This window comes from Rhinoderma darwinii, chromosome 6 (genome assembly GCF_050947455.1).
Source record: "Rhinoderma darwinii isolate aRhiDar2 chromosome 6, aRhiDar2.hap1, whole genome shotgun sequence".
Taxonomy (NCBI): Eukaryota; Metazoa; Chordata; class Amphibia; order Anura; family Rhinodermatidae; genus Rhinoderma; species Rhinoderma darwinii.
In genome coordinates this window covers 22,341,626-22,369,101 of record NC_134692.1, presented here as the reverse complement: position 1 = coordinate 22,369,101, position 27,476 = coordinate 22,341,626, and the positions used below count along the sequence as shown (strand labels likewise).

Here is a 27,476-nt window from a genome sequence, read left to right as displayed (position 1 = left end):
CTATCTATCTATCTATCTATCTATCTATCATCTATCTATTTATCTTTCTCATATCTATCTATCTATCTATCTATCTATCTATCTATCTATCTATCTATCTATCTATCTATCTCATATCTATCTATCTATCTATCTATCTATCTATCTATCTATCTATCTATCTATCTATCTATCTATCTATCTATCTATCTATCTATCTATCTATCTATCTCATATCTATCTATCTATCTATCTATCTATCTATCTATCTATCTATCTCATATCTATCTATCTATCTATCTATCTATCTATCTATCTATCTATCTATCTATCTATCTATCTATCTATCTATCTATCTCATATCTATCTATCTCATATCTATCTATCTATCTATCTATCTATCTATCTATCTATCTATCTATCTATCTATCTATCTATCTATCTATCTATCTATCTATCTATCTATCTATCTATCTATCTATCTATCTATCTATCTATCGTCTGTCTACTTATATATACAGTAAAACTCCTTTAATCCAGCCTTTGATAATCCAGAAATTCAGATAACTCAGCATCCATCTGAAATGGGCCTTAGGCATATGGAAAAATATTTAACCTAACAATCAAACTTACTTCATCATTAACACTTTACAAGTATTATTATTATAATATTTAACTCAGGCCGCTTAATTAGCAGAATTGATTCAATATACCAAGTACTTTTTAGAAAATATTGATCATCATTCCCTAATCTCCACACTTAAAGGACTATGAGGGCAATTTATTAAGCCCCACATTTCATACGTCAGTCTCAATATCTGTGCACCAGAAAGGAAAAATTTCTGGCGGTAAATTATAGTAAATGTGTTGCACTGTGGGTGGCCCAGCCCACTTCTGCTAACCTCCACCCACTTTTTGAAAACTGGCGGAGGCGTAAAAGCACCCAAACATTTTTGGGTGCAAATTGACATTTTTGATGCATTTTTTACTTTTCTGGCATATAAAAGTTGATAAACTTCCCCCTCTATACCCAGAATTATGTAATTAGAGTTAATTAAAGACAACGTAGGATGCACTTAAAGTTTCTAATACTTTATATCTGATCCCTGAGCTCCGATCTTGGGGGCCCACATTACAGACAGGGCCCTACAAACAAGAAAGACTTGGGGATTAATTTCAGTGAAGCCAAGGCTTCGTAGGTTTCTGACACCTTTTCACGGACATCAATGGATGTTCATCCGTTCCAAGTTATGGAAATAAACAAATGAGTGGCTGATCCACACTGGCCATACACAGAATTATTGAATATCCCAGAAACCCAATGGTGTCAAAATGAAAAAATATGAGGGAAGGAAATTGCATCCACAGTCAGCCATTTTTGAGTTATAAAACTTAGTGTTATGGTCACCCGGTCACCCATCTACATACAAAGATGCACTGACCCTTCTGTGTTCTCTCCTCTTCATGGAGTTTTTAATCATTTTAATGGAAGGAGCAATCAGGTAGAAAATAGATGAAGATGAGATGACAAGATGGCACATGTTAAGTAAAAACTAACTTCTAAGTGGTTAATTCCGTAATTTGTAATTGACAGTGAGAAATCCTGTCTGCCGTCTATTATATGCTAATAATATTATATTCTATATAATTGTCAGCAGTCTCGGTGATGCTTCCTTGGAGTCTACTCCTCAATATCTGTCGTCTCTCATATGCTTAAACCGAGCTATAATATTAGGAAAAAGGAATCTCGAAAGTATCACATTTCTTAATAGTAAAATTGAATTCCTTCATGATACCAGAATCCATCTGCTTTAACATTTCCAACTAATTATGAATTGAATATTAGTGCTTTTTAATGCTAATCTGCTGAGCTCCTAACAGAAAATCAATAATTATTAGGGGTATGAAAGGGAAGGGACGGCCTCAGAAATGGCTTCTGGGAAACTAAATACAGATAAAATATAAAACGACATAAATAGAAAAACACAATAACAAAACAAATCTGTTCTTAAGAACAGATGAGGCTGATATTTATATATTATAGAGATTACGGAGCCTGCACGGCGGGACACGAAGCCCTATGGATCCATACAACTTGCAGTTTGTACTGTTATACAGCTAGGTGCATAGAGCCTGAGGGTATGTTCACACGCACTAATTACAGACGTAATTCGGGCGTTTTTGCCCCGAATTACGTCCGAAAATAGCGCCTCAATAGCGTTGACAGACATCTGCCCATTGAAAGCAATGGGCAGATGTTTGTCTGTTCACACGAGGCGTAATTTACGCGCCGCTGTCAAAAGACGGCGCGTAAATAGACGCCCGCGTCAAAGAAGTGACCTGTCACTTCTTTGGCCGTAATTGGAGCCGTTATTCATTGACTCCAATGAATAGCAGCGCCAATTACGTCCGTAATGGACGCGGCGTTCAAGCGCCTGCACATGCCGTTACGGCTGAAATTACGGGGATGTTTTCAGGCTGAAACATCCCCGTAATTTCAGCCGTTACGGACGCCCTCGTGTGAACATACCCTTAGGGTATGTGCACACGTAGTGACCAAAAACTTCTGAAAATACAGAGCTGTTTTCAAGGGAAAACAGCCCCTGATTTTCAGACGTTTTTTGAGCAACTCACGTTTTTCGTGGTGTTTTTCGCGCCGTTTTCGCTGCGTTTTTTACGTCCGTTTTTGGAGCTGTTTTCATTGGAGTCTATGAGAAAACGGCTCCAAAAACGTCCAAAGAAGTGCCCTGCACTTCTTTTACCGAGGCTGTATTTTTACGCGTCGTCGTTTGACAGCTGTCAAACGACGACGCGTAAATTACAGGTCGTCGGCACAGTACATCGACAAACCCATTCAAATGAATGGGCAGATGTTTGCCGACGTATTGTAGCCCTATTTTCAGGCGTAAAACGAGGCATAATACGCCTCGTTTACGTCTGAAAATAGGTCGTGTGAACCCAGCCTAAGGTTTCATTTGTGAAATGCCATTGTTATTATTGTTAAAGAAACAATTCTAGAAAATTGCAGTATTTGCAGATTATCTCATTGAAGTATATACAGCAGTATTGTAATGTCCGTATTATGGCTGCAAGACCTGCTACTTACAAATAAATCGAGCTTAGATCACCATAGGTTTTATTTAGTCATCTACGTTTGGTTTAATAGGACTGCTGCAATCCCAATATTGTTGCTGTAAGACGACCCTATATACTAGTATACGGCCATAAAAAGCATTTGCAAAAAAATTACCAGTAAATACAAGTCCATAACTAAACTTTTAAAAAACTTTTGACATGTCCTAGTGACATGTCAGAGGCTCTGATCGGTTCAGGTCAGTGTTATGCCACTTCGTTACTGATTGGCTTTCCTTGGAAAGCCAAGCGAGCGGTGTACGGGCTCAAAAACTTTTCATTAAGCCCATACACCGCCCCAAGATAAGCCGATCAGAAACGAAGCAGCACAGCGCTCACCTGAGCGCTTCTGCCACTTTGTTTTAGCGATTGGTGGGGGTTTCAGTGCTCGGACCCTCACCGACCAAAACTTCTGACATGTCACCTTAAGGCTTCGTTCACATCTGCACTAGGGTCCCGTTCCGACGTTCCGTCTGAGCTTTCCGTCGGAACGGGACCCTGACTGATTTCAATGGTGACGGATCCGGTGGCAATGGTTTCCGTTTGTCTCCGTTGTGCAAGGGTTCCATTGTTTTGACAGAATCAATAGCGCGGTCGACTACGCTATTCATTCCGTCAAAACGACGGAACCCTTGCACAACTGAGACAAACGGAAACTATTGGCAGCGGATCCGTCACCATTGAAACCTTTGGTTTCCGTTTGTGTCAGTCAGGGTCCCCGTTCGGACGGAAAGCTCCGACGGAACTGGACCCTAGTGCAGATGTGAACGAAGCCTAACATGTCAAAAGTTTTTTAAAAGTTTAGTAACCCTTTAAATTGTCCTCTTCTTTTAACTCGTTTCCTGGAAATACTTTTCTCTGAGAAAGCTGTGTGGCTACTAATACGGCTTTGGTTTATCAGCCATATTGAAGTGGGGCATGTGTTAAAACATAACCATTGACATAATTGGACATTATGGAAAGTATATGGAAAGTAAACCCAAGTAAAGAATAGAAGAACATATAAACTCCATGTAGATAATTGGCCAAATCATAAATATGGTCATTTCTGACCTTTAAAATTTTTTGTTTTCTTTAATGTAGAAGTGTCATCTTCACATAGTCCTACCACATGGATGTTTTGATTATCTGCTTAGTCTGAGAAAATTTTATGAGAACATTTCTAGGAAATCTTACAGCATTTTCTTCCCCCTAAAATGGATTTATTCTCCTCTATGGGGCCGTACAGTGGGTTTTAGATATATTATTACTGGAATATATATATATATATATATATATATATATATATATATATATTGCCTTCTGGTTGAGCTCCAATGGGGAAGCAAATTTCCAGGAACACTTTCTGCAAACACAGAAAGGTGGCAGGTGCAATAAATACAGTTCTATGTGAACTTACTATAATGGTGAAACTTAAGCGAATACGTCTAAACTTTCACCTACAGTTATTATATATCAGTTGCTTGTCCGTGAGTTCAGAACCTCACAGAGTCCCCCCAAAAAGAAACACCAAAAGTCCTTCTGCATTGCTTTGAACCTTACATCGCCACAATGGCTGACCTAATCATGTGAAGAAAATAAGTTAAAAATACAATTAGAAAATAAACACAAAAAAAAAGAAAATGAAAAAAAAAAAAAAAGAAAGAAATGGTTATACTGTACATCCCCTTAAACTCCTTTTTTAGGTTTTGGCTCACTGTAATTCCGACAGATATAACTTTTTATTTTTTCGTTTACATAGATATATATGTCTTTTTTTGTGGGTCAAGATATATTAGCGGCATTTTGGGGTATTTATCTCTTAGTGTTTAACTTTTATAAATTTTTGGGGGAGAATGCAAAATAAAAAGCACTTCTGCCTCCGTTTACCGTGTGGTATAAAAAATATTTTACCTTTATTCTACAAGTTGTTACGTTTAACTTAATTGTGTCACATAAAATAATTCCACAGACCGTCACCACCAGAAGCATCAGATGTAGAAATGTCCAACAGAGATGACTCTTCATTCACGTCTCATCGCGTATGACCACAGCCTATAACAAAATCCAGTAACAAAGCCAAAGGACGATTCATTCAGCTCTGTATGCTGCTTATTTAAGCAAATTAGTTAAGTGTTTGTGTCAGTCTATCCCAGGCATACAAGAAAATGACATTTATTCATGGCTAAAAAAAAAAAAATTCTTCACCATATTGTGCTTAGTTAAGAGCATTTTCCAGTTTTATATAAAAAATTCTTAATCACTATATAAATTAAAACAATATTCAAAAATGGTGACCGCACTCTAATGCCACCTAAACACTATAATTAAATATGCATTGCTGCTGAATCTACTTACAATAGGGAGGTTCTTAGCGCACATTTTGATCAAATTGTGTAAGTCCACCTGCCATGACAAGGCGGCCTCTAAAAGGTGGGTCCCTACGCTGCTCATACCCCCAGAACTGGGACTAAGCTTACATATACCTGGGGGTGGTAGGAACCAGCATTAAACTAATTAAAATCACCCAGCAATGTATATTTATTTATTTATAGCGTTAAGGAGGCATTAGTGTTCGCAGAGTGCTGACACAAATTTTTGGATAGTGTATTGTTTTGCAGTCTTAGGGTATGTGCACACGTAAAATGCATTTACGTCTGAAATTACGGTGCTGTTTTCAGGAGAAAACAGCTCCTTCATTTCAGACGTAATTGCTCGTCCTCGCATTTTGCGAGGCGTCATTGACGCCCGTAATCTTGAGCTGTTCTTAATTGAATTCAATGAAAAACGGCTCAAATTACGTCCAAAGAAGTGTCCTGCACTTCTTTGCCGAGGCAGTCATTTTACGCGTCGTCGTTTGACAGCTGTCAAATGACGACGCGTAAATCACAGGTCGTCGGCACAGTATGTCGGCAAACCCATTCAATTGAATGGACAGATGTTTGCCGACGTATTGGAGCCGTATTTTCAGGCGTAAATCATGGCATAATACGCCTAGTTTACGCTTGAAAATAGGTAGTGTGAACCCAGCCTTAGGCTTCCTTGTACCTGTATACATGTTTTGTTTAATTTTGTTGGAATGTGCGGATCAAATTTTGTTGTCTCTTATGTGGGGTTGACTGCCTCCATTGTTGATCTTGTACTCCTCCCATTCTGCCCTGGGTGATTTTAATTGTGAGATGTGCTGTCAACATGATAATAATGTATGGGGACGAGCGATCGGAGTAACGACCGCTCGTCCTCATACATAGCTCCTTGTTACAGGAGCAAACGAGCGCCGATCAACGTGCTGTCAAAATTGGCTGGTGTAATAGGGCCTTAAGTGTGCTGATATTTCTAGGGCGGCAACCCCGTAATGATCTGTAATGATCTCCTATGACATCATCAGATTAAGTTTTTATCAATATTTTTTTTTTTTTTAGGTGGTGGGGTCAATTAGTTTGAATGATGGGCCCAGTATCTAGTATCTATAATAAAAAAGGAAACATGTTTGTTATTCTGTGTAAAAAAAAAAGGGAGAATTGATAGAGCTGGAACTCAAAAAGTCCCATATGTTTCATCATCATTTACATCAAAACATTTATTTGGAGCGGGGCAATGTAATCTGTTAGAAGTGCGATTGTGCTACTCATTTAAATAGATTAAAATAAGCTTTTATCTTCATCAGTATTAGAAGCCCCTGGCCCTAAATAAAGAGAGAAGCCTAAAAGAACACTTTATAGAAGTATACAAATGATCTTGGAATGGGTTTATGAGAATAGAATAAGATTAAGGGTTTCTTCCAGAAACAGCACCAATCTTGTCTTGACTATTCTGACCATTGGGTCAAAAAGTGTAGCAGGGAGCAATATCATTACATAGTGGGACATGGGGCTGAATACTTAAAGAGGCTCTGTCACCAGATTTTGCAACCCCTATCTCGTATTGCAGCAGATCGGCGCTGCAATGTAGATAACAGTAACGTTTTGTTTTTTTTAAAAACGAGCATTTTTGCCCAAGTTATGACCATTTTTACATTTATGCAAATGAGGCTTTCTTAAGTACAACTGGGCGTGTTTAAAGTTAAGTACAACTGGGCGTGTATTATGTGCGTACATCTGGGCGTTTTTACTTCTTTTACTAGCTGGGCGTTGTGAATAGAAGCGTATGATGCTGACGAATCAGCATCATCCACTTCTCTTCGTTAACACCCAGCTTCTGGCAGTTCAGACACACAGCGTGTTCTCGAGAGATCACGCTGTGACGTCACTTCCTGCCCCAGGTCCTGCATCATGTCGGACGAGTGAGGACACATCGGCACCAGAGGCTACATTTGATTCTGCAGCAGCATCAGCGTTTGCAGGTAAGTCGATGTAGCTACTTACCTGCAAACGCCGATGCTGCAGCAGAATGAACTGTAGCCTCTGGTGCCGATGTGTCCTCGCTCGTCCGACACGATGCAGGACCTGGGGCAGGAAGTGACGTCACAGCGTAATCTCTCGAGAACACGCTGTGTGTCTGAACTGCCAGAAGCTGGGTGTTAACGAAGAGAAGTGGATGATGCTTCTCGTCACAACGCCCAGCTAGTAAAAGAAGTAAAAACGCCCAGATGTACGCACATAATACACGCCCAGTTGTACTTAACTTTAAACACGCCCAGTTGTACTTAAGAAAGCCTCATTTGCATAAATATAAAAATATAAAAACTTCTAGTCACAATGCCCAGCTAGTAAAACAAGTAAAAACGCCCAGATGTAACACACACAATACACGCCCAGTTGTACTTTAACGTTAAACACGCCCAGTTGTACTTTAGAAAGCCTCATTTGCATAAATATAAAATGGTCATAACTTGGCCAAAAATGCTCGTTTAAAAAAACAAAAAACTTTACTATTATCTACATTGCAGCGCCGATCTGCTGCAATAGGAGATAGGGGTTGCAAAATCTGGTGACAGAGCCTCTTTAATAAAAATTTATAATCAAAAAGGAAAAATAATGAACTGAGAACGGGGCTTACTGTAGTACCACTAGCTGCCATTAGGGAGCAGTATAGTGTACTACACTTTGCGTTCAAAAGAAATAAGTGAACCCCTTAATGACTGCCCATTTCACGGTGGTCATTAAGGGTACTTGTGCCATATTGCCGCCTTTTCGTGGAGCTACGTCATAAACCTGCGACAGGTGTCCCGTACCGGCTAAAGCGGGTGTCAGGCTGTTTAAAGACAACCAGGCTCCTGCTCTAACGGTTGGGATCGAAGTTAGCTCCGATCCTGCACGTGGCATCTAAGTGGTTTCAGAGGGAGGGGTGCTCCCTCTTTCACCCCGTTGGCAACACCAATGGAGCTAAATAAAGTTACTAATAAATAAATTAAAAATCCCAAGTAAAAATTTTTTTTTAAATGCAAAATGCTTTAGGCCCCATGCACACGACCATATTTTTTTCCTCCTAAAAGGGAAAAATACGGGTCCTTTGATACGGGTCCTTTGTCACACGTTTTCAACCCGTATTTAACCCGTATTTACGGACCCGTGCCTGTAAATACGTGTCCGTTGTCATCCGTATCCCACCTGTATCCCACCCGTAAAAAAAACCGGGGGCTGGAACGCCATTTTTTCTCCTTCTCTTTATTCAAAAATTGAAATCCCCTGACGTCGCCTAGCAACACTCCTGTAATTACGAGTGTACACAAATAGCCACCCGTAAGTACGGGAGGCCCATAGACTTCTATGAGCCTGCCCGTGCCATAATTACGGCCTGAATTAGGACATGTTCTATATTTTTCAATGGCCCGGGCACCTTCCCGTAAGCAAAAAGAAGTAAGAGAAGTCTCTGGGCCCGTAATTACGGGCGTTTTTACGGTTGTGTGCATGGGGCCTAATTATGATAAAAACAGAAAAAAATTATAGTCAGGCTACACATAATTGGTATCACTGTATCCATAACTACTCGAACTATAAAACTATTACACTAATTATTGTGGTGAATTGCAAAACATTTGGGGTTGTGGAGCATGAATCATGGCAAAATGGCGGCTGAATAGAAAAAGCATCACATGACCTCAGAGAGGCTTCCCTATAATGTCATGCCAAAATGCACTGTGGTAATCCCTCCCATATATGTTGCTGCACTTTGACATTACATGTCGGTTTGGCGTTAAAGAGCTTGACGTTGGATTTAACTTGGATGCCGTCCTAGAAGACATCAGAGGGTGAGACACGAGTTTTCAGGGCAATCGGGGCAACCGGATCAACCCGAAATTAATTTCTAGAAATTCACTCATGTCTCTTCATTCAATATGTTAAAAAAATTCAGAAATGTTGGGAGAAGACCTTAGAGAAATCCATTGTAAAGGATCTGCCAGACACAGCTTCTGTGTCGACGCCCGTGGGTAATCAGTCTGCACCTGCTCCTATGTCTGAGAGAGGGACACGATCTTCTACAAGTCAGGCTGGGAGGCTGAGGAGTGGGAGAGCCTATCACAGCCTGGCCAGACGGAGCTAACTCCCGCCCTCTGTCTATTTATACCTGTATTTCCTGCTCCTCCTTTGCCTGTGATTCTTTCCTGTTTCCTAGCACTGCTGCTCCTGCTATGATTATTGACCTTGCTTCATTTTGACCATGGCTTTACTGACTACGCTCCTGCTCTGCGATTTGTACCTCGTGCACTCCTAGTTTGACTCGGCTCGTTCACTACTCTTGTTGCTCACTGTGTTGCCGTGGGCAACTGCCCCATTTCCCTTAGCTTCTGTGTACCCTTGTCTGTTTGTCTGTCATGCACATATTGAGCGTAGGGACCGTCGCCCAGTTGTAGTTGCAAGTAGGCAGGGACTGAGTGGCGGGTAGATTAGGGCTCACCTGTCTGTCTCCCTACCTCGTCATTACATCCATGGTATGAAATTATCCTCTTAGATTTCTCTGCTATCTTTTGCCGAGTAACATAAATAAACATTTGTCATTTCATATCTTTTCCTTTCGCAAAAGGCAATTTATTAATTTCATTCAGTAAAGACATTTATCACGGAAAATGCTGCGTGATCACTTCAATCGTCAAGGTATTTGTTCAGTATACTGTATATATTATATCGCATTATACCCAAATAGATCACATATTATAAATGTCCCCACATCTTGCATTGTAATCCTCCACTCATTTTACTTAGGCCGGATTCACACGAGCGTGTGCGTTTTGCGCAGTGTTTTGCGCGCGCAAAAGGCACTTGACAGCTCCGTGTGTCAGCCCCGTATGATGCGCGGCTGCGTGCTTTTCGCGCAGCCGCCATCATTATGACACTCCGTTTGGATGTTTGTAAACAGAAAAGCACGTGGTGCTTTTCTGTTTTCATTCATCCTTTTCACAGCTGTTGTGCGAATCACGCGCGTCCCACGGAAGTGCTTCCGTGTGGCATGCGTGATTTTCACGCACCCATTGACTTCAATGGGTGCGTGATGCGCGAAATACGCTCGAAGAACGGACATGTCGTGAGTTTTTCGCTGCGGACTCTCGCTGCGTAAAAATCACGCAACTGTCTGCAAGGCCCCATAGACTAATATAGGTCCGTGCGACGCGCGTGAAAGTCACACGCGTTGCACCAACGTATATCCCGTTTGTCTGAATAAGCCCTTAAACAAATAAAACTGGCCAACTAAAAGAATAATATATTGATTAAAAGGATTGTCTCATCACATACAACCCCTTTAATATAGTAGCTGCCGTGGGGAAACCTCCCAGGAAACGGTGCAGTAGCTTGATTATTTCCCTGCAGTGCCCACTGCAGGGCAAATGTAGCATTGCATGGTGGACATTTAAATGAATAGTCGACATGTAACGCATTGCCTGCCGAGTCCAGCAGAGGAGAGCCGCTCTTGTTGGTGTTTCTATGTAGTGGCTCATAGAGGAGGGTCCAGAGCAGGGAACTCCCCCACTATGACATCATATGCTCTGATAGGACATATAGATAAGAGTTTTCTGGGGACAGTGAGTGGTGACAACTTCTGTAGTGCGCTGTGGAATATCAACAGAAATAATACAAATATCCCTTTAAATAAAAAACAAAATGGGCCCATTATGTAACTCCCTCTGCCTCAAATTTTACACTGAGTCATAGAATGTTTTTTTTTTCACAGATTCAATTCGAATCCACAAAAGTAAAATTGATACTTTCTCTATCGCGTACCTATAGGGACTTTATATGCTGCTGTAAAGATTCTATGCGTTCAGTATTGCCGTTTGCATGGACCTTAAGGGTAGTGAATGGGGTTAAAGGGTATGGCCTCATGCACACGACCGTGTTTGGTCCTCAATATACGGACGGTACGTATATCGGCCGCATTTCCCGGACCGAACACAGTTCAGGGAGCCGGAGTTCCCAGCATCATAGTTATATATGATGCCAAGAGTCCCTGCCTCTCCGCGGAAATACTGTCCCGCATTGTAATCATGTTTTCAGTACGGGACAGTATTTCCGCGGAGAGGCAGGGACACCTAACATCATACATAACTATGATGCTGTGTTCGGTCCGGGAAATGCACCGCATATCACGGACCAAACACGGTCGTGTGCATGAGGCCTATGCGGCAGGTGCGGACATACTATTGGTGTAACTTGTGCAGGTAAGGGGGTCCAATGTCACCTTAAAGCATCCTTCTTCTGTCCCTAAGATTGCATGTAAATGCCTGAACTAATGAATTTTATTGCTAAGAATTACGAGTGGATTATTAGAGAGACATAAGAGGGTGATCTATGATGAGATATTTGAGTGCATGGGGCCCATACACTGTTCTTGAATGGGGCCCTCAGCTGTCTGTATCTGCGCCTGGTCTGCGGGCATCAGTTCCTGAAGTTAAAGGTATTCTTTCTACTCGGTTCTATCTATGGAGCTCCTTATATAATCTAACTAGATCTTCAGGTTAAATAAAAAATTCCAAGAAGGAACCAAAAATGTTAGAGATTTAACACTGTCATCCGAAGGGGCAGCCTCTGCTGATGTGCATTGATCTAATCACATATAAAATATTCCCTCATGAATAATTGCAGTAAAAAATCAGAGTTACCCTCTAAACATGACTACATATATAATTAGACGGGTTGTCTGAGATTAGAAATTGAAGTGTAAGGTCACTTAAAGGGATTATCTTGGTCTAAATGGGTTGTATGAGAACAGAATGAAGGTCTGCTATAACTACAGAAACAACGCTACTCATGGGCTTTGTCTGGTTTTTCAGCATTCACTTCCTAAGCTGCAATACCAGACACAGCCCATAGACAAGAGTGGCACTGTTTAGAAAAAGTATAAATATATATATCTTCTTAAACAAACAGTGTAGCATTTTTAAAGGAGTTTTATGTCTGTAAAGTTTGTTGATTAGAGTTTAGGAAGTTCTACTACTTTTTGTATCTTATTTTTATCAGTTTTATCCCCAAATTCTTATCTTGAGAACCTCAATGACAGACACTGCAGATTACACATCCTTCTTTGATTCCATCCATATGAATTAACATTTCCCTGCTCGTAGCTTTTCTTTCCAAGATAAAAGATTATAGAAAACCTGTCGCCTCTCCTGACATGTTTATTTTAGTAAATACTTGTATTCCCCATGAAATAAAAATTCTGAGCATCATCACAACTCTATGTTGTGCCGCTCCTCTGTTATTCCTCCTAGAAATGTATGAATAAATTCACAACTGGGTGTTACCATTCCTCTTCTCAAAGGGGCGTGTCTCTACATAGTCTCATTCTGTCAGCACTGATTGGACATTGTCAGACTTTGACAGGACACCCCCCCAACTTGTTACACCCAGTTGTCAATTTATTCATACATTTCTGGGAGGAATAAGAGAGGAACAACACCACATAGAGTTCTAACTATATATGTTCCAGAATAGTTTTTTTTAAGGGGGAATACAATTATTTACTAAAACAGATATGTCAGGAGAGGAGACAGGGGGTTGTCCTGTACCAGCAAGTTAATGGTGTTGTTGTTTTTTTTTGTATAACTAAAAGTTGTACAATTTTCTAATGTACTTTCTGTATTAATTCCTCACGATTTTCAAGATCTCTGCTTGTTGTCATTTGGTAGGAGCCTTCATTTTTTAATTCCAATGGATAAAATTCTGTCCATGGTCATGAGATAAACACACAGGTGCATGGCTCGTTACAGTATATGTATCAGAACAGTGTCTTCTAATGAGCCCAGCACCTGCACCTGTGTGTCCATCACACGACCTTGTAACGATCCCAGCACCTGTGTGTCCATCACACGACCTTGTAACGATCCCAGCACCTGTGTGTCCATCACACGACCTTGTAACGATCCCAGCACCTGTGTGTCCACCACATGACCATGTAATGATCCCAACACCTGTGTGTCCATCACATGACCATGGACAGAATTTTAACCTTAAGGGCATGCCCCCACGTGGCGGATTTCCTCCGCAACTGTCCGCATCAATGCCGCACAGAATCTGCGTTGCGTTCCAAAATGTGCAGTAAATTGATGCGGACTAGCTGCTGCGGACTGTGGTAAAAGTGCTTCCCTTCTCTCTATCAGTGCAGGATAGAGAGAAGGGACAGCACTTTCCCTAGTGAAAGTAAACGAATTTCATACTTACCGGCCGTTGTCTTGGTGACGCGTCCCTCTTTCGGCATCCAGCCCGACCTCCCTGGATGACGCGGCAGTCCATGTGACCGCTGCAGCCTGTGATTGGCTGCAGCCGTCACTTAGACTGAAACGTCATCCTGGGAAGCCGGACTGGAGACAGAAGCAGGGAGTTCTCGGTAAGTATGAACTTCTATTTTTTTGACAGGTAGCTGTATATTGGGATCGGTAGTCACTGTCCAGGGTGCAGAAACAGTTACTGCCGATCGCTTAACTCTTTCAGCACGCTGGACAGTGACTATTTACTGACGTCTCCTAGCAACGCTCCCATAATTACGGGAGCCCCATTGACTTCCTCAGTCTGGCTGTAGACCTAGAAATACATAGGTCCAGCCAGAATGAAGAAATATCATGTCAAAAAAGCAAGACGCATCCGCAGCACACATAACATGTGCATGACAGCTGCGGACTTCATTGCGGAATTTAGAATCTCCATTGAAGTCAATGGAGAAATTCTGCCATGAGTCCGCAACCAGTCCGCCACTGCTCCGCAACAGACAGAGCATGCTGCGGACACCAAATTCCGCTCCGCAGCCTATGCTCCACAGCGGAATTTTACGCATCGTCTAAACGAACACTGCTAAATAAAAGTTGAAGTCAATGGAGAAACGGCTCCGTTGCGGATTAACGCTGCGGAGTGTCCGCAGCGGAATTCAAGAGCAATTCCGCCACGTGTGAACCCAGCCTTAAACGTAAACTATGAAGGTTCCTATTAAATGACAACAAGTAGAGATGTTAAAAACTGTGAGACATTAAGGGTATGTTCACACGCTTAACAAAAAAGGCTGTAAATACTGAGCTGTTTTCAAGGGAAAACAGCCGCTGATTTTCAGTCGTTTCAACCTGCGTTTTTTACGGCCATTTTAGAGCTGTTTTTCTATTGAGTCAATGAAAAATGGTTCCAAAAACGGCTCAAGAAGTGACATGCTCTTCTCTTTACGAGACGTTTTTACGCGCCGTTTTTAAAAATGGCCACGTAAAAAATGCCCCGTGGGAACGGAACGCCATTTTTCCTATTAATATCAATGGGCAGATGTTTGTAGGCGTTCAGCCCCCACATTATTAGCCGTTTTTCGGGGGGTTTACGGCCCGAAAAACGGCTGAAAATAGCCCGTGTGAACATACCCTAATACAGAAAATATATTGGAAAACAGTGTAACTTTTATTTATACAAAAAAATTACATTAATTTGTTGAAATCAGACAACCCCTTTAAGGACCGTATCAAGAATTTTGGTATGAATCTGACATAATCCCTGAAAAATCCCCCTTAACTTTCCATGTCCTACTACAGAATCGTTTTTCAATGAATTGTAATGTTGGTCGTACGCTGTAACATTCTCTTTTCCTAGGCAAACTTCAAACTGTACTATCATAAAACGATGCAATGTACTAAGTAACCCCCAAACAACCACAACATAGAAACTCAATCCAGAACCAAAGGAACCATTCCTCAGAACTTGCAGAAGGGACAAGTAACATCCATCGTTTTAGCACAAACCCTTCATTAATAATGTATTCTAGAGGTGCAACGACTATAGGCTGGACCTCCAACTGGTTCCACAACCTGTTCTTGGGGACCCTTGACAGTCCTAGGCGCCATGGCTTCTGTTGGAACCAGATATTGCAATGACAACTCAGGTCCAAGAACAATGGTTACAGGACGGCAATAGTCAAGTACGACTCTTTATTCTTGACACTTGTTGCACGGTTGAACCACATGGAATCCAAAAAGTCAAAGCAAAACATCCAAAAATATATCTTAATAAAAAGTATCCCAAATCCTGTAATGTTCTTTGACTTATTTTGCATGCATTATTTATTTTCGACCGGCTGAAACTTTGTAGCCCACAGTTCACTAATGTATTAACCCCTAGGTATCTTACATTCTGCATTATGTATAATAGAAGGCTTTCTGCAATGTCACCTGAAGCTCCCAGCACCGTCTGCAGCCTGTTTTCTATACAAAGTGACCATGCAATGATAGAGTTCTATCTTACCCCTCAGTGCCGGCAGTAAAGATCTGTCCTTTCTGTCATCACATTTGTTACATTCACTGAAGTAGAGTAGTAAAAAGACATCCACGAGCACCCACACCAGCGACGTGGCCAGGACCACTTTGCAATAGATAAATCTTCTCATGTCCTTAATAGGATTCTACTTGTCACACTATATGAGAACGAGCCACTGCTGAAACCGGTCCAAACCTCCCAGATATAATCCAGCACGAAAGCACGGAAAAGGACATCCCAGCGTAATTAAAAGCGGAACGACGACTGATGAACTTTTAAGGCTAATTTATGGCCTCGGGATTGTGACGGAGGCTAATTGAAATGCATTTGTCACGGCTGATGGATCCAGCCTGGGCACCTTGATATGCGATTTGCCTGCAGCGGCTAGAGGTGACAAGATGCAGAAAAGGAGAACTGTATGGAATTGCTGATTCTGTGTTGCCAGGTTACTTGAGAGACGAGGGGGGCTTTTAGTTTTTTTTTTCCCCTATAGCTATCACTTGCTCAGCCCCCTTTTTTCCAATTCTGGCTTGTCTTTCTGTAAAATTAGCATCGCCTCTGCATGCATCCGAGCAAATACACACAGCCAAGAGGAATGTAGAACACAACCGCCTTACATGACTGATTCCTCGCCAAGGAATCCTTGAGATATGAACCAGGATTCAGGATGTAACCAGTGCCCTGATTGGCTGGGACTCTCAAGTCACTGATTGGGTGCAAAATATTCCCATTTTGGAAGCGCAGGCGACAATTTAGTTTATTACTGCAGTTTGGAAAGCAGAAGGTTAAACAGAGGGAGCTTAGAATAATGCCGAGCGCTTTAGTGGCTGCAGATCAGCTGCACGTTGAGGTCACAAAAGGCTGCAAAAGACAAGGCAGCTGTGAAATAGACTAGACATAATACAGGCGAGATGGAGGGAATGGGCTGAGGAGCAGCGGATAAGATCGGTATTACATTTAATATCCTGCATCTCCTGTGATTGACAATACATTTTTTGGGACTATGTTGCCTTTTTTTGATACATAAGATCAAATTCAAAGAATTGGTTACTAAGCTGAAGTAAAGAAAGAATATTTTTTTTATTTGTACCCTATATTATTCCTGTTTGCAAATGTTGGAGGACATCTCTGATCTTCTTTGATTGTAGGTCAGAGAGGATACTTTAAGGACTAGTGGATGTATGGACACAATGTAAACTGAAATTTGGAAACAAATATTCCGCTTTGATATAGGTACAACAGAATATTTTCAATAATTTTAACTGTATATACATATTTTATATATATATATATATATATATATATATATATATATATATATATATATATATATATATATGTATATATATATATACATATATATATATATATATATATATATATATATGTATATATATACCTGTATGTAAATAGTCTATGTAGTCAAAGGTCATAACCCATCCGGATCCAAAAATTTAAAAGCCACCCTCTTGAGTAAAATGCAAATATGTATTATTTATATAGCACCCGACACATAAATATTATAACATGAATGTGTTCAGTTACTTCTCTAATGATTAGGTAGCGATTGTCATTATCTAGGGGTTAACTAACTAACATTATCTAGGGGTTAACTACGTCCAATTACAAGCTGTTTACAACACAAGAAAGATTTGTAACCCCCTCTCGACTGTAGAATATTAGTTGCGATGCACCTACTTGGAGGACATTAATTCTGTGGATATCCAATATACGCTTTCAAGGGTGTTACTGTAGACTATTGGTTTTCACACCATGGATCCGCAGGCTATCAGGACATGCTGAGAGTTGTAGGTTCATATCTATTGGGGTGCCACAAGCTGGAGATCGCTGCAGTTGTGTCACCCAGTTCTCCCCAGCACAGCTGCGAATATTTAACTTTTGTGAATTGTTATAAAAAACCCATGACATCATTATTATTCATGGGATCTCATGTGTAAGACTAGGGCTACACTGTGACTTTGGTCGCAACACAGGTCGCGCAGCCAAAGATCGCCGTGTTGCGTTGGCTGCATTGCAGTAATGAAAGAAAATGTGGCCGCATAGCAAACCGCAGGTTGACATGACCGCAACATGAAAGTTGCAAAAAAACCTTTTTGTTTGGATTAATTGTGACTGACGTGTCGCGTTAACCTGCGGGCCGCAATGCGACCACATTCACTTTCATCTCTGTGATGCAGCCAGCGCAACACAGCGATCACACAGTGATTATTGGCTGTGTTTCCTGTGTCATGGCCAAAGTCACCGTGTAGCCCCAGTCTAAAAGGTAAGACTCAGTAAACAAAGTAATTAAGACGTATAAACCTTGAGGGCTCATTCACACGAACGTGAATCTCGTCCGTGTGACGGCCGTTGAAACAACGGCTGTCACACCACGGACCCATGCATTTCAATGGGGCCGTTCACATAACCGTTGTTTCAATGGAGCGTGTGAACGCTCCTTGAAAAATAGGAGGACATGTCCTATTTTATTGCATATCACGCATTCCTCCATAGATTGTAATCTGTGGGGGATCCGTGACAACGCATCCCGGCCGGGTCCACCTCGGTCGTGGAAAACGGCAGTTACCATGCGGTAGGCGGGGTGTTCAAATAGAGTGTAAGGGCTCATTCAGACGAGCCTAAAACCTGTCCGTGTGCATGGAAATCACGCACAGCACCCATTGATTTTAATGCGGCCGTTCACACATGCAGGATTTTTCACGCACCTACGCGCCCATTGAAATTAATGGGTGCGTGAAAACGACGCACCGCACACAGATGCACATCCGTGTGCTGTGCGTGATTTTCACATCAATTCCGTAAAAAAAAAAAAAATTGTGCACCTGCGGATTTCCAGCTGTTTTTACAGCGTCTCCACTGCACAAACCGCAACAAAACTCAACTTGCGTATTTTAGTGCAGAATTTTTTGACGTCTATGGGCCAAACACACAGCATCTCCGCACAGAATACGCAGCATAAATTGACATGCTAAGGATTTGAAAGTCGCACCATAGAACACTTTTTGCACAAATCTTTTGCAAATTTTCCTCCACTTTACTGCTACTGTAAATGCTGTTGAATTTCTGCGCAGATTTCCGTTGCGGAAATTCTGCAGTGTTTACGCTATGTGGGAACCCGATCTTAATTGGCCGCACGATTTTGCAGGTGCACAGCCGTTTTAGTCCTCGTTCACAGAGAGAAAAATTCACGTGGATTCCGACCCGGATTCCGCCTGTAAAAATACCTCCCTTGTTTTCAATGGTAAACTGCATTGTTGTTCACACAGGGCAGAATTTTCAGTGCGTGCAATTGAACGCCTGCTGTTAATTCCGTGGCAAAACTTTCTTGAGTAGCCATACGTCATTAGCCCCATTTATTGTGATAGCACAAAAAGCCACTAGGCGTAAAAACGCACTCTTTTTACTGTGTTTAATATTTCCCTACTAACTTCCAGCCAAGGCTACATGTAACGACCATTTGTATTTTGCAGCCTGTAAACAACGGATCTGTTGTACGTGTGTCATCATTGTGTCCTCCGCATCCGTTCCGTATGTCCGTGGTTTCCACAAGGAGCGATGCTCAGTAATGTATGGGGACAAGTGATCGTTACTAGACAGGGAGACGAGCTGCCGACAACGATAATATTTTGTGCAGCATAAACAGGGCAATGATCGGGAATGAGCATTCATTTGAGCGCTCGTTTGCCCGATCATTAACCCGTGGGTAAAAGGGGCTTTACATATGGGCTTTAAATTTCACACAGGAAATTTGTTTTCTGCCAGATGTTAGCGTTTATCCAATGTTAGTGAATGGGAATTTATGAAAGTTATTTACAATCGGCTATTTTAGTATCAGCTCAATAGTCTAATAAATCTGATATTCTAGTGAGTTCTGGATTATTGGATTACAAGATACAAGCCGTCTTGTAAAGCTCTGATGCTGTCTATCTTCTGATGTCTTTGACACCCTCATCAATTTCTATAATGAAGGAGTCACACGTTGCAGCTCCATTGAACTCCATAGAGCTGCTGTCAACATATTGTATCTCGGATGTAAGGACATTTCTCAGCTCGGAGCTCAGCAGAAGCGTCTTCATTTTGATGATGGCTATTGACTCCCTCCCAAACAATTTGACAATGACATGCCAGAACCCCCTGATCGGGACCCCTATAATAGCCAGTGTCCCCCGCTTTTGAGGACCCAGCGCGACCATGTATTACATAGCCTTCTATTTATTTGAAAGGGCGCCATGTAACAGCACACTTATGGCCGCCCGCAGCTATTCCTGGTGATAATAGCTGATCACTGAGGGTTTCAGATACCAGACTTCTGGATCAGCTGATGGTCAGTGGGTTCTCATTCAGAGAAGTAGTTGTCCAGATGATACAACCATTTTAATGTTTAGGCTCCGCAAGTAATATCTCGCAATGCAATCTCATGTTAATACATACGTAGCAATTTTCTGCAATATCGCATTTCAGTAAATCATACCCATTGCAATTTTTGTGCAATTTAGGGCACGAGCAAAAATTTGCATTAAACAAAAAAGAAAATAGCATTCATCTTTACGCCATCCCATAGCAGTACATGAGGCACGATATCACATTAGCGTGCAGTATATAATAAGATGACATTAGGACGCTCTAAGTGACATTTGCAGATGTGGACTCTTATATTTGGAATGATTATTACCCTCTAAGCTGCAGGTAAATTTACTGTCTGTTAGAGGCCCGAGGAATTGCCTAACCTTCAAGTCTTGCGGCTCAGTTTTCATTTTTTTTCCCCTCCAAAGCAAAATATTGCTTTTCCCTTGGAGCTCATAAACAATGTGTTTCTTCTCTTCCATAATTCACATAGAAATTACAAGGGAAAATCTCCCATTCACATTCAATGTCATTTTGTTGAGTGTCCATTAAAACGGGAACATCATCATATAAATAACTGCAGACGTTAAACATTCACACACCGATGCTGTAAAATAATGTCCAGGATGCTCTTGTCTACAAAGTAGGTGTATGTAATCGGGTCATATGCTATACTGTCTAGACAAGCCTCACTGCACTACAATAACCTCAATAACCTCTAAAGCCTGCAGAAGTCACGGATGGTTCCCTGCTCTTTTATTAGGGCTTATGTGTGTGGATCCACGTTGTACAGATTTTGAAATTCATGGGAAAATGTTTTGACATGTCCCATTGCATGCCGTATTATGAAAATGTTCACCCCTAGAAGCATTATCGCTAAATATTCACAGTTCTATCACAATCCAAGCACACAATGACGTCACAGCAACGCGATAATGCACCCAGTGATGTCACTGCAGTGGAAAAATGTAAATTGTGATGTCACTGCAATAGAATAATACAAATAGTGATGTTACTGCAAAGGAATAATGGATAAAGTGATGTTACTGCAGAGGAATAATGCACATGATGATGTCACTGTAGAGGATTAAAGTACACAGTGATATCACCGTACTAGTAGATTGTACATACTGATGTCACATCACAGAGAAAATGCACACAGTGATGTCACAGCATGGGAATAATTTACACAATGTCACAGTACAGGATTAGCGCACACAATAATGTCAAATTAAATAATTTACGACATGATGTCACCACACTGAGATAAAGTACACAGTCATCATAGTACAGGCATAATATACTAATTCACAGTATTTGTATACAGATAACTTTAGACTGACCATCTTAAGCAGCAATTACTTGTAAAATCTGGACTAACATTTTCATAGCACTTGTCATGATAATATTCTACAACTGCATCGGTCTCATGCACACGACCGTAGTTTTCATCCATAGTTACGGATCAGGTAATTACGGATGAATTTGCGGATCCATTCATTTCTATAGGCCACGGACACCTCTCCATATGTTTACAGATGTGTGTCCGGACCATAGAAATTATCCGCAAAATATAGAACATGTCCTATTCCTTTCCCCAAATTGTGGTGCGGTCTTTCGACCGGAATATCCGCTGTGGAAATGCTGCAATGGAAATAAAAATGAATATACTTACCATGGCAACACGTCTTTCTGACGTCCCGACGTTGTGCAGCCCTGGGATGACGTGTCATCTCATGTGACCGCAGCAGCCTGTAATTGGCTGCAGCGGTCACGAGGGATGAAACGTCATCCCAGCCAGGACGACGGCCTGGACAAAGAAGCACAGAATTCTGGGTAAGTATACGATTATTTTTTTCCTGAGTTGTAATTTTTGTGAAGGATTTGCAGTTTTTCCACCGCAAAAATCGCAACATCTGCTATTTGTTGCAGGTTTTACCTCCTATTGAATTTAATGGAGAAAACCTGTAACAAAAAAGCAGCGATTACGCAAACACAATTGACATGCTGCGGATTAAGAAACCGCACCACAGGTCAATTTCTGAGTGTTTTTTTTCCGCTTATCATTTACGCAGCATGTGTATGAGATTTGTTCCAATCTCATCCACTCTGCTGCTACTGTAGTATTCTGCGGATTATTTGATTGCGGAAAATTTGTAGTATTTACGCAACGTGTGAACACACCACCCTTAGGCCAAAATCAGACGACCGTGGTATACGTACATGTGATGGCCGTTAAAACAACGGCCGTCACGCGGACGCTTGTATTTCAATGGGGCCGTTCACACGACCGTTATTTCAATGGATCGTGTGAAGGGTCCGTTGAAGAATCTAACATGTCCTATTTTGTTCCGTTTTCACTGATCCCTCGATAGACTCAAGTCTATGGGGATTCGTGAAAACAAGACCCGCACTTGGGCGACTCGGACATGGAAAACTGCAGTTTTTCACGTTCGAGTTTCCCCACGTTTGTCTGAATTCGGCCTTAGGGTCAGTTCATACGTTGCGCAAATACTGCAGAGTTTCCGCAAATTAATTTGTTGGGGAAAATCCGCAGCAAATACAGTAGCAGCAAAGTGGATGAGATAAAACAAATCCACATGTAAATACTGAGCAGAAAAAAAACGCTCAGAAATTGACCTGCGGTGCAGAATTTTATTATGCAGCGTGTCAATTGTATTTGCGTAAACGCTGATTATTTGTTATAGGATTTCCCAATTGAATTCAATGGGAGGTAAAACTCGCAAATAAATAGCAGTTGTTGCATTTTTTGTGGTGGGTTCGCAGAGATTCCGCCGCAAAAAACGCAGCTCAGAAAAAAAATATCTTATACTTTTCCAGGAGTCTCTGATTGGCTGTAGCGGCTGTCACATGCAGCGGACATCCTGGCTGAAAAACGTCACCACAGTTTGGTAAGTTTTTTTGCCCGGAATTCCCTGCGGCGCACAGGGCCGATATGCTGCATGCTTTTACGCAGCGTGTCCACCCCGTGTGAGCTCAGCCTTAGGCCAGATTCACACGAATGTGTCCTTTTTGCGTCCGCTTTGGCCGGGGATTCCATATAAGGGCAGTGACATCAGGGGCACCTCCTGCAGTGGAATCACCGGCCAAAGCATTGCCGATGCCTGGCCGGGGATTCTGCTCATAGAGGGAGCCACTGACGACTTTGCTGTTCATATATGGACAATGAAGTCAGGGGCTCCTCCTGGAGTGCCGGAATCCCTGGCCAAAGAGTTGTCGACGCCTGGCCAGGGATTCCGCTCATAGAGTTAGCCCATGACTTCTCTGTCCATATAAGAGCAGTGATGTCATGGCACCTCCTGCAGCGGAAACCCCTGCCAGAGCATTGCCGATGCCTGTCCGGGGATTCCACTCATAGAGGGAGCTACAATGGCTCTATCTACAGGGGGGGGCTATCTACAGGGGAAGTAAGTGCCACTATATGCAGGGTGAGTATGTGGCACTACATACAGGGGGATTATGTGGCACTATCTACAGGGGTGGTATGTGGCATCATCTACAAAGGGTGTGTGTGGCATTATCTACGGGGGGGGGGGGTGTGTGGCATCATCGACAGGGGGTCTGTGTGGCATCATCTACAACGTGTGTGTGTGACATCATCTACAGGGGGTGTGTGGCATCTTCTACAGGGAGTGGCATCATCTACAAGGGATCTGTGTTGCATCATCTACCGTTGATCTGCATGGTATCTTTGGGGGGGCTGCATGGCACTATCTACAGAGGGCATAGTGGTATTATCTACAGAGAGCATTGTGGTATTATCTACAGAGGGCATTGTGGCACTATCTACAGGGTGGGCCATTTGTATGGATACACCTACATAAAATGGGAATGGCTGGTGATATTAACTTCCTGTTTGTGGCACATTAGTATATGGGAGGGGGAAACTTTTCAAGCTGGGTGTTGACCATGGCGGCCATTTTGAAGTCGGCCATTTTGTATCGAACTTTAGTTTTTTCAATGGGAAGAGGGTCATGTGACACATCAAGCTTATCGAGCATTTCACAAGAAAAACAATTGTCTGCTTGGTTTTAACGTTACTTCATTCTTTCATGAGTTATTTACAAGTTTCTGACCACTTATAAAATGTGTTCAAAGTGCTGCCCATTGTGTTGGATTGTCAATGCAACCCTCTTCTCCCACTCTTCACACACTGATAGCAACACCACAGAAGAAATGCTAGCACAGGCTTCCAGTATCCGTAGTTTCAGTTGCTGCACATCTCGTATCTTCACAGCATAGACAATTGCCTTCAGATGACCCCAAAGATAAAAGTCTAAGGGGGTCAGATCGGGAGGCATTTCTTCTGCGGTGTTGCTATCAGTGTGTGAAGAGTGGGAGAAGAGGGTTGCATTGGCAATCCAACACAATGGGCAGCACTTTGAACACATTTTATAAGTGGTCAGAAACTTGTAAATAACTCATGAAAGAATAAAGTAATGTTAAAACCAAGCACACCATTGTTTTTCTTGTGAAGTTCTCGATAAGTTTGATGTGTCACATGACCCTCTTCCCATTGAAAAAACTAAAGTTGGATACAAAATGTCCGACTTCAAAATGGCCGCCATGGTCAACACCCAGCTTGAAAAGTTTCCCCCTCCCATATACTAATGTGCCACAAACAGGAAGTTAATATCACCAACCATTCCCATTTTATTTAGGTGTATCCATATAAATGGCCCACACTGTACATGGAATAGTGTGTGGCAATATCTACTGGGGGCAGTGTGGAACATCATCTACGAGGGGCACTGAGTCTGGCACTATCTACGCTGGTTTTTATGCTACCATTAGTGGTCACCACATATCGCCCATCCCTAGTGATAAAGTGAGACATCATCTGCCTGTAAATAACCAGATAACCAGAGAGATACTGGCCTCCATAGTAGTTGTCAGCCAAACTAGTGCAGAAATTTTGTTCATTTTTTTGCATGCAGAAATTCTAGGAAGCCACGCCCACTAGCCACACCCATCAGGTAAACCACTCCCTCATAAGACACACCCACCAAAGACGCCACACCCTAAGTGTCCCTGGAATAGAAAATCTAATGTTGGCAACTTTGTGCATGGAGCTTGTATGCTTTTCCTGTGTTTGTGGGGGTTTAGAGCCACACTCCACATGAAATGTGTGTATCAATGTATACGGGATTTAGATTGTGAGCCCCACAAGGGATGACACACTTTTTACAGCGCTGCTGAATATGTTGGTGCATTATAGGCAACAGGAAAAATAAATATGGGCCCCTGTGCCTCTGAGTCCAATAGGGGGCAGTAGAGAGCTAGTGAATGAGTGGGTGTCACGGCGCGGGGTGTGAACCCATTGGGCCGTATCGCGTAGCGGGATAGCAGCTGGCCAACTAGGTACAAAATAATGTCTATAGTCCAGAAAGAGTACCTGAGGCAATGTAGACAGTAGCGACACAACTTGACTTGTAGATGGCACAGTAGATGCAGCGGAAGACACGACTTGACTTTTACTGTAGATGGCACAGTAGATAAGATAGCACGGGATACAGGGTACAGGCAGCAGGAATGGGTGGCACTGGGAACTGGAAAACACTGGGAGGCCATTTGCAAGACAAACTTTAGGTATAAAACAACACTCAGGCAAGGATCAAGTGGGCAGAGCCCTTTTTATAGTCCAGCAGCATTCTGGGCTAATTATTGACTAATGACAGCTGGACGCGTACTGGCCCTATAAGGCTGTGCACGCGTGAGCGCGCGCGCGCTGCAGGAGACAGTCCCAGGACCCGGAAGTGAGTGCCGGCGTTCCCTGGAGGGAGATATCGCCGAGAACACAGATGTCCATGGCCGGGGCCGTCAGAGGGTAAGTCTGAACGACGGCCCTCGGCCATAGACGTTACAGTGGGAGTTTCAAACAGCTAGAGGCCAGGACAGTCATATACTTTAACCTCTTCCCGACATCCGCCATATATGTATATGGTGGCGGAGGGGCGGTATATGGAGCAGGCTCAATGGCTGAGCCCATTCTATAATGCAAGCGTGTCGGCTGTATTATACACTTCCGTGTAACGAGCGGGATCCTGCTCATGTAACCCCTTAGATGCTGCAGTCAAAAAGAACTCAGCAACTAACCCGTTAGAAACAGGGGGACACCCCCTCTGAAGTTACATCACCCCCCCTTGTGACGTGATCGCGGGGTGCCCATTGTTGTCATGGCAGCCTAGAAGCCTAACATAGGTCCCCAGGTCTTCCATCTTTGTACTCCCATTAAAGGGAATGTGTTGCCAGAAAAACATGTTTTGTTTTTTTTAATTAAACATTTAGTGTGTAGGTGATTAAACATTGTTCAAATTTTTTTTATTTTTTTCACGAGTCAGGAAATATTATAAATTAGATTCTAATTTATAATATTTCCCATTGCTGGTCACTAGATGGAGCTATTCCCAAAATTGCAGCATTGCAAAATTGGGTAAAAAGCCCTCGCTCTAGTGAGCTCTCAGCATCCCCCCCTCCTTTATCCTGGCTAGTGCCGGGATAAACGAGGGGTTTGAACGGTCTAACCTCCTACACTGTGTGTCGCCATTTTTTGAGCTAACACACAGTGTAGAAGGTTAACATACAGTAGTAAACGTACACAAACACGAACATACATTGAAATCTCTTACCTGCTCCTGCCGCCGCGGCTCCCTCCGGCCCGTCCGCTCCGTCTGCTGCCGCTGGTCCAAGTGCACAAGTCCGGAAGCCGCGACCGGAAGTAGTAATCTTACTGTCCGGCCGCGACTTCCGGTCCACAGGAAAATGGCGCCGGACGGCGCCAATTTCAAATTGGACTGTGTGGGAGCGGCGCATGCGCAGTTCCCACACAGACGGCGTACACAGAAGTGGATGGGACGGGAGCCGTTCGCAGTCCCTATGGGACTGTGGCTGCCGTATTCCATGTCTGTATGTGTCGTTAATCGACACATACAGAAATGGAACAAAAAATGGCAGCCCCCATAGGGAAGAAAAAGTGTAAAAATAAGAAAAAGTAAAACACAAACACACAAATAAATATAAACGTTTTTAATAAAGCACTAACATCTTTAACATATGAAAAATAAATTTGTGATGACACTGTTCCTTTAAGCCCTGACGTCAAAATCGCGATGCACTGCAAGACATTAATATTGCAGTATATCGTGCAAGCGGATCCAATGGTCGCCAGAATAGCTGTCTTTTTGTCACGTGATCTCCCATAACAAGTATAACAAGAATAAAAAGTGATCAAAAAAGTCTTGTGTCCCCCAAAATGGTATAAAAAAGAAACTACAGCTTGTCCATCAAAAAAAAAGCCCCCATAGCGCTCAATCGAAAAAAAACAATAAATAGTTATGGCTCAGAACATGG

The 27,476-nt window shown here is 42.3% G+C and overlaps 1 protein-coding gene across 5 annotated transcripts in view; it reads right to left on the bottom strand.

Annotated features, from left to right (window-relative positions):
* GALNT13 (polypeptide N-acetylgalactosaminyltransferase 13) overlaps positions 1-16,464 on the bottom strand; it is a 208,128-nt gene extending 191,664 nt beyond the window's left edge. For 2 of the 5 annotated variants that reach the window (XM_075829297.1, XM_075829298.1), the window contains exon 1: positions 15,729-16,464. In XM_075829297.1, coding sequence (XP_075685412.1) covers positions 15,729-15,870 — 142 coding nt within the window. In that variant the 5' untranslated portion in view covers positions 15,871-16,464. The remainder of the gene's footprint in view (positions 1-15,728) is intronic. The other 3 variants (XM_075829299.1, XM_075829301.1, XM_075829300.1) reach the window with 2 other exon arrangements.
* Between the last annotated feature and the right edge of the window lie 11,012 nt (positions 16,465-27,476).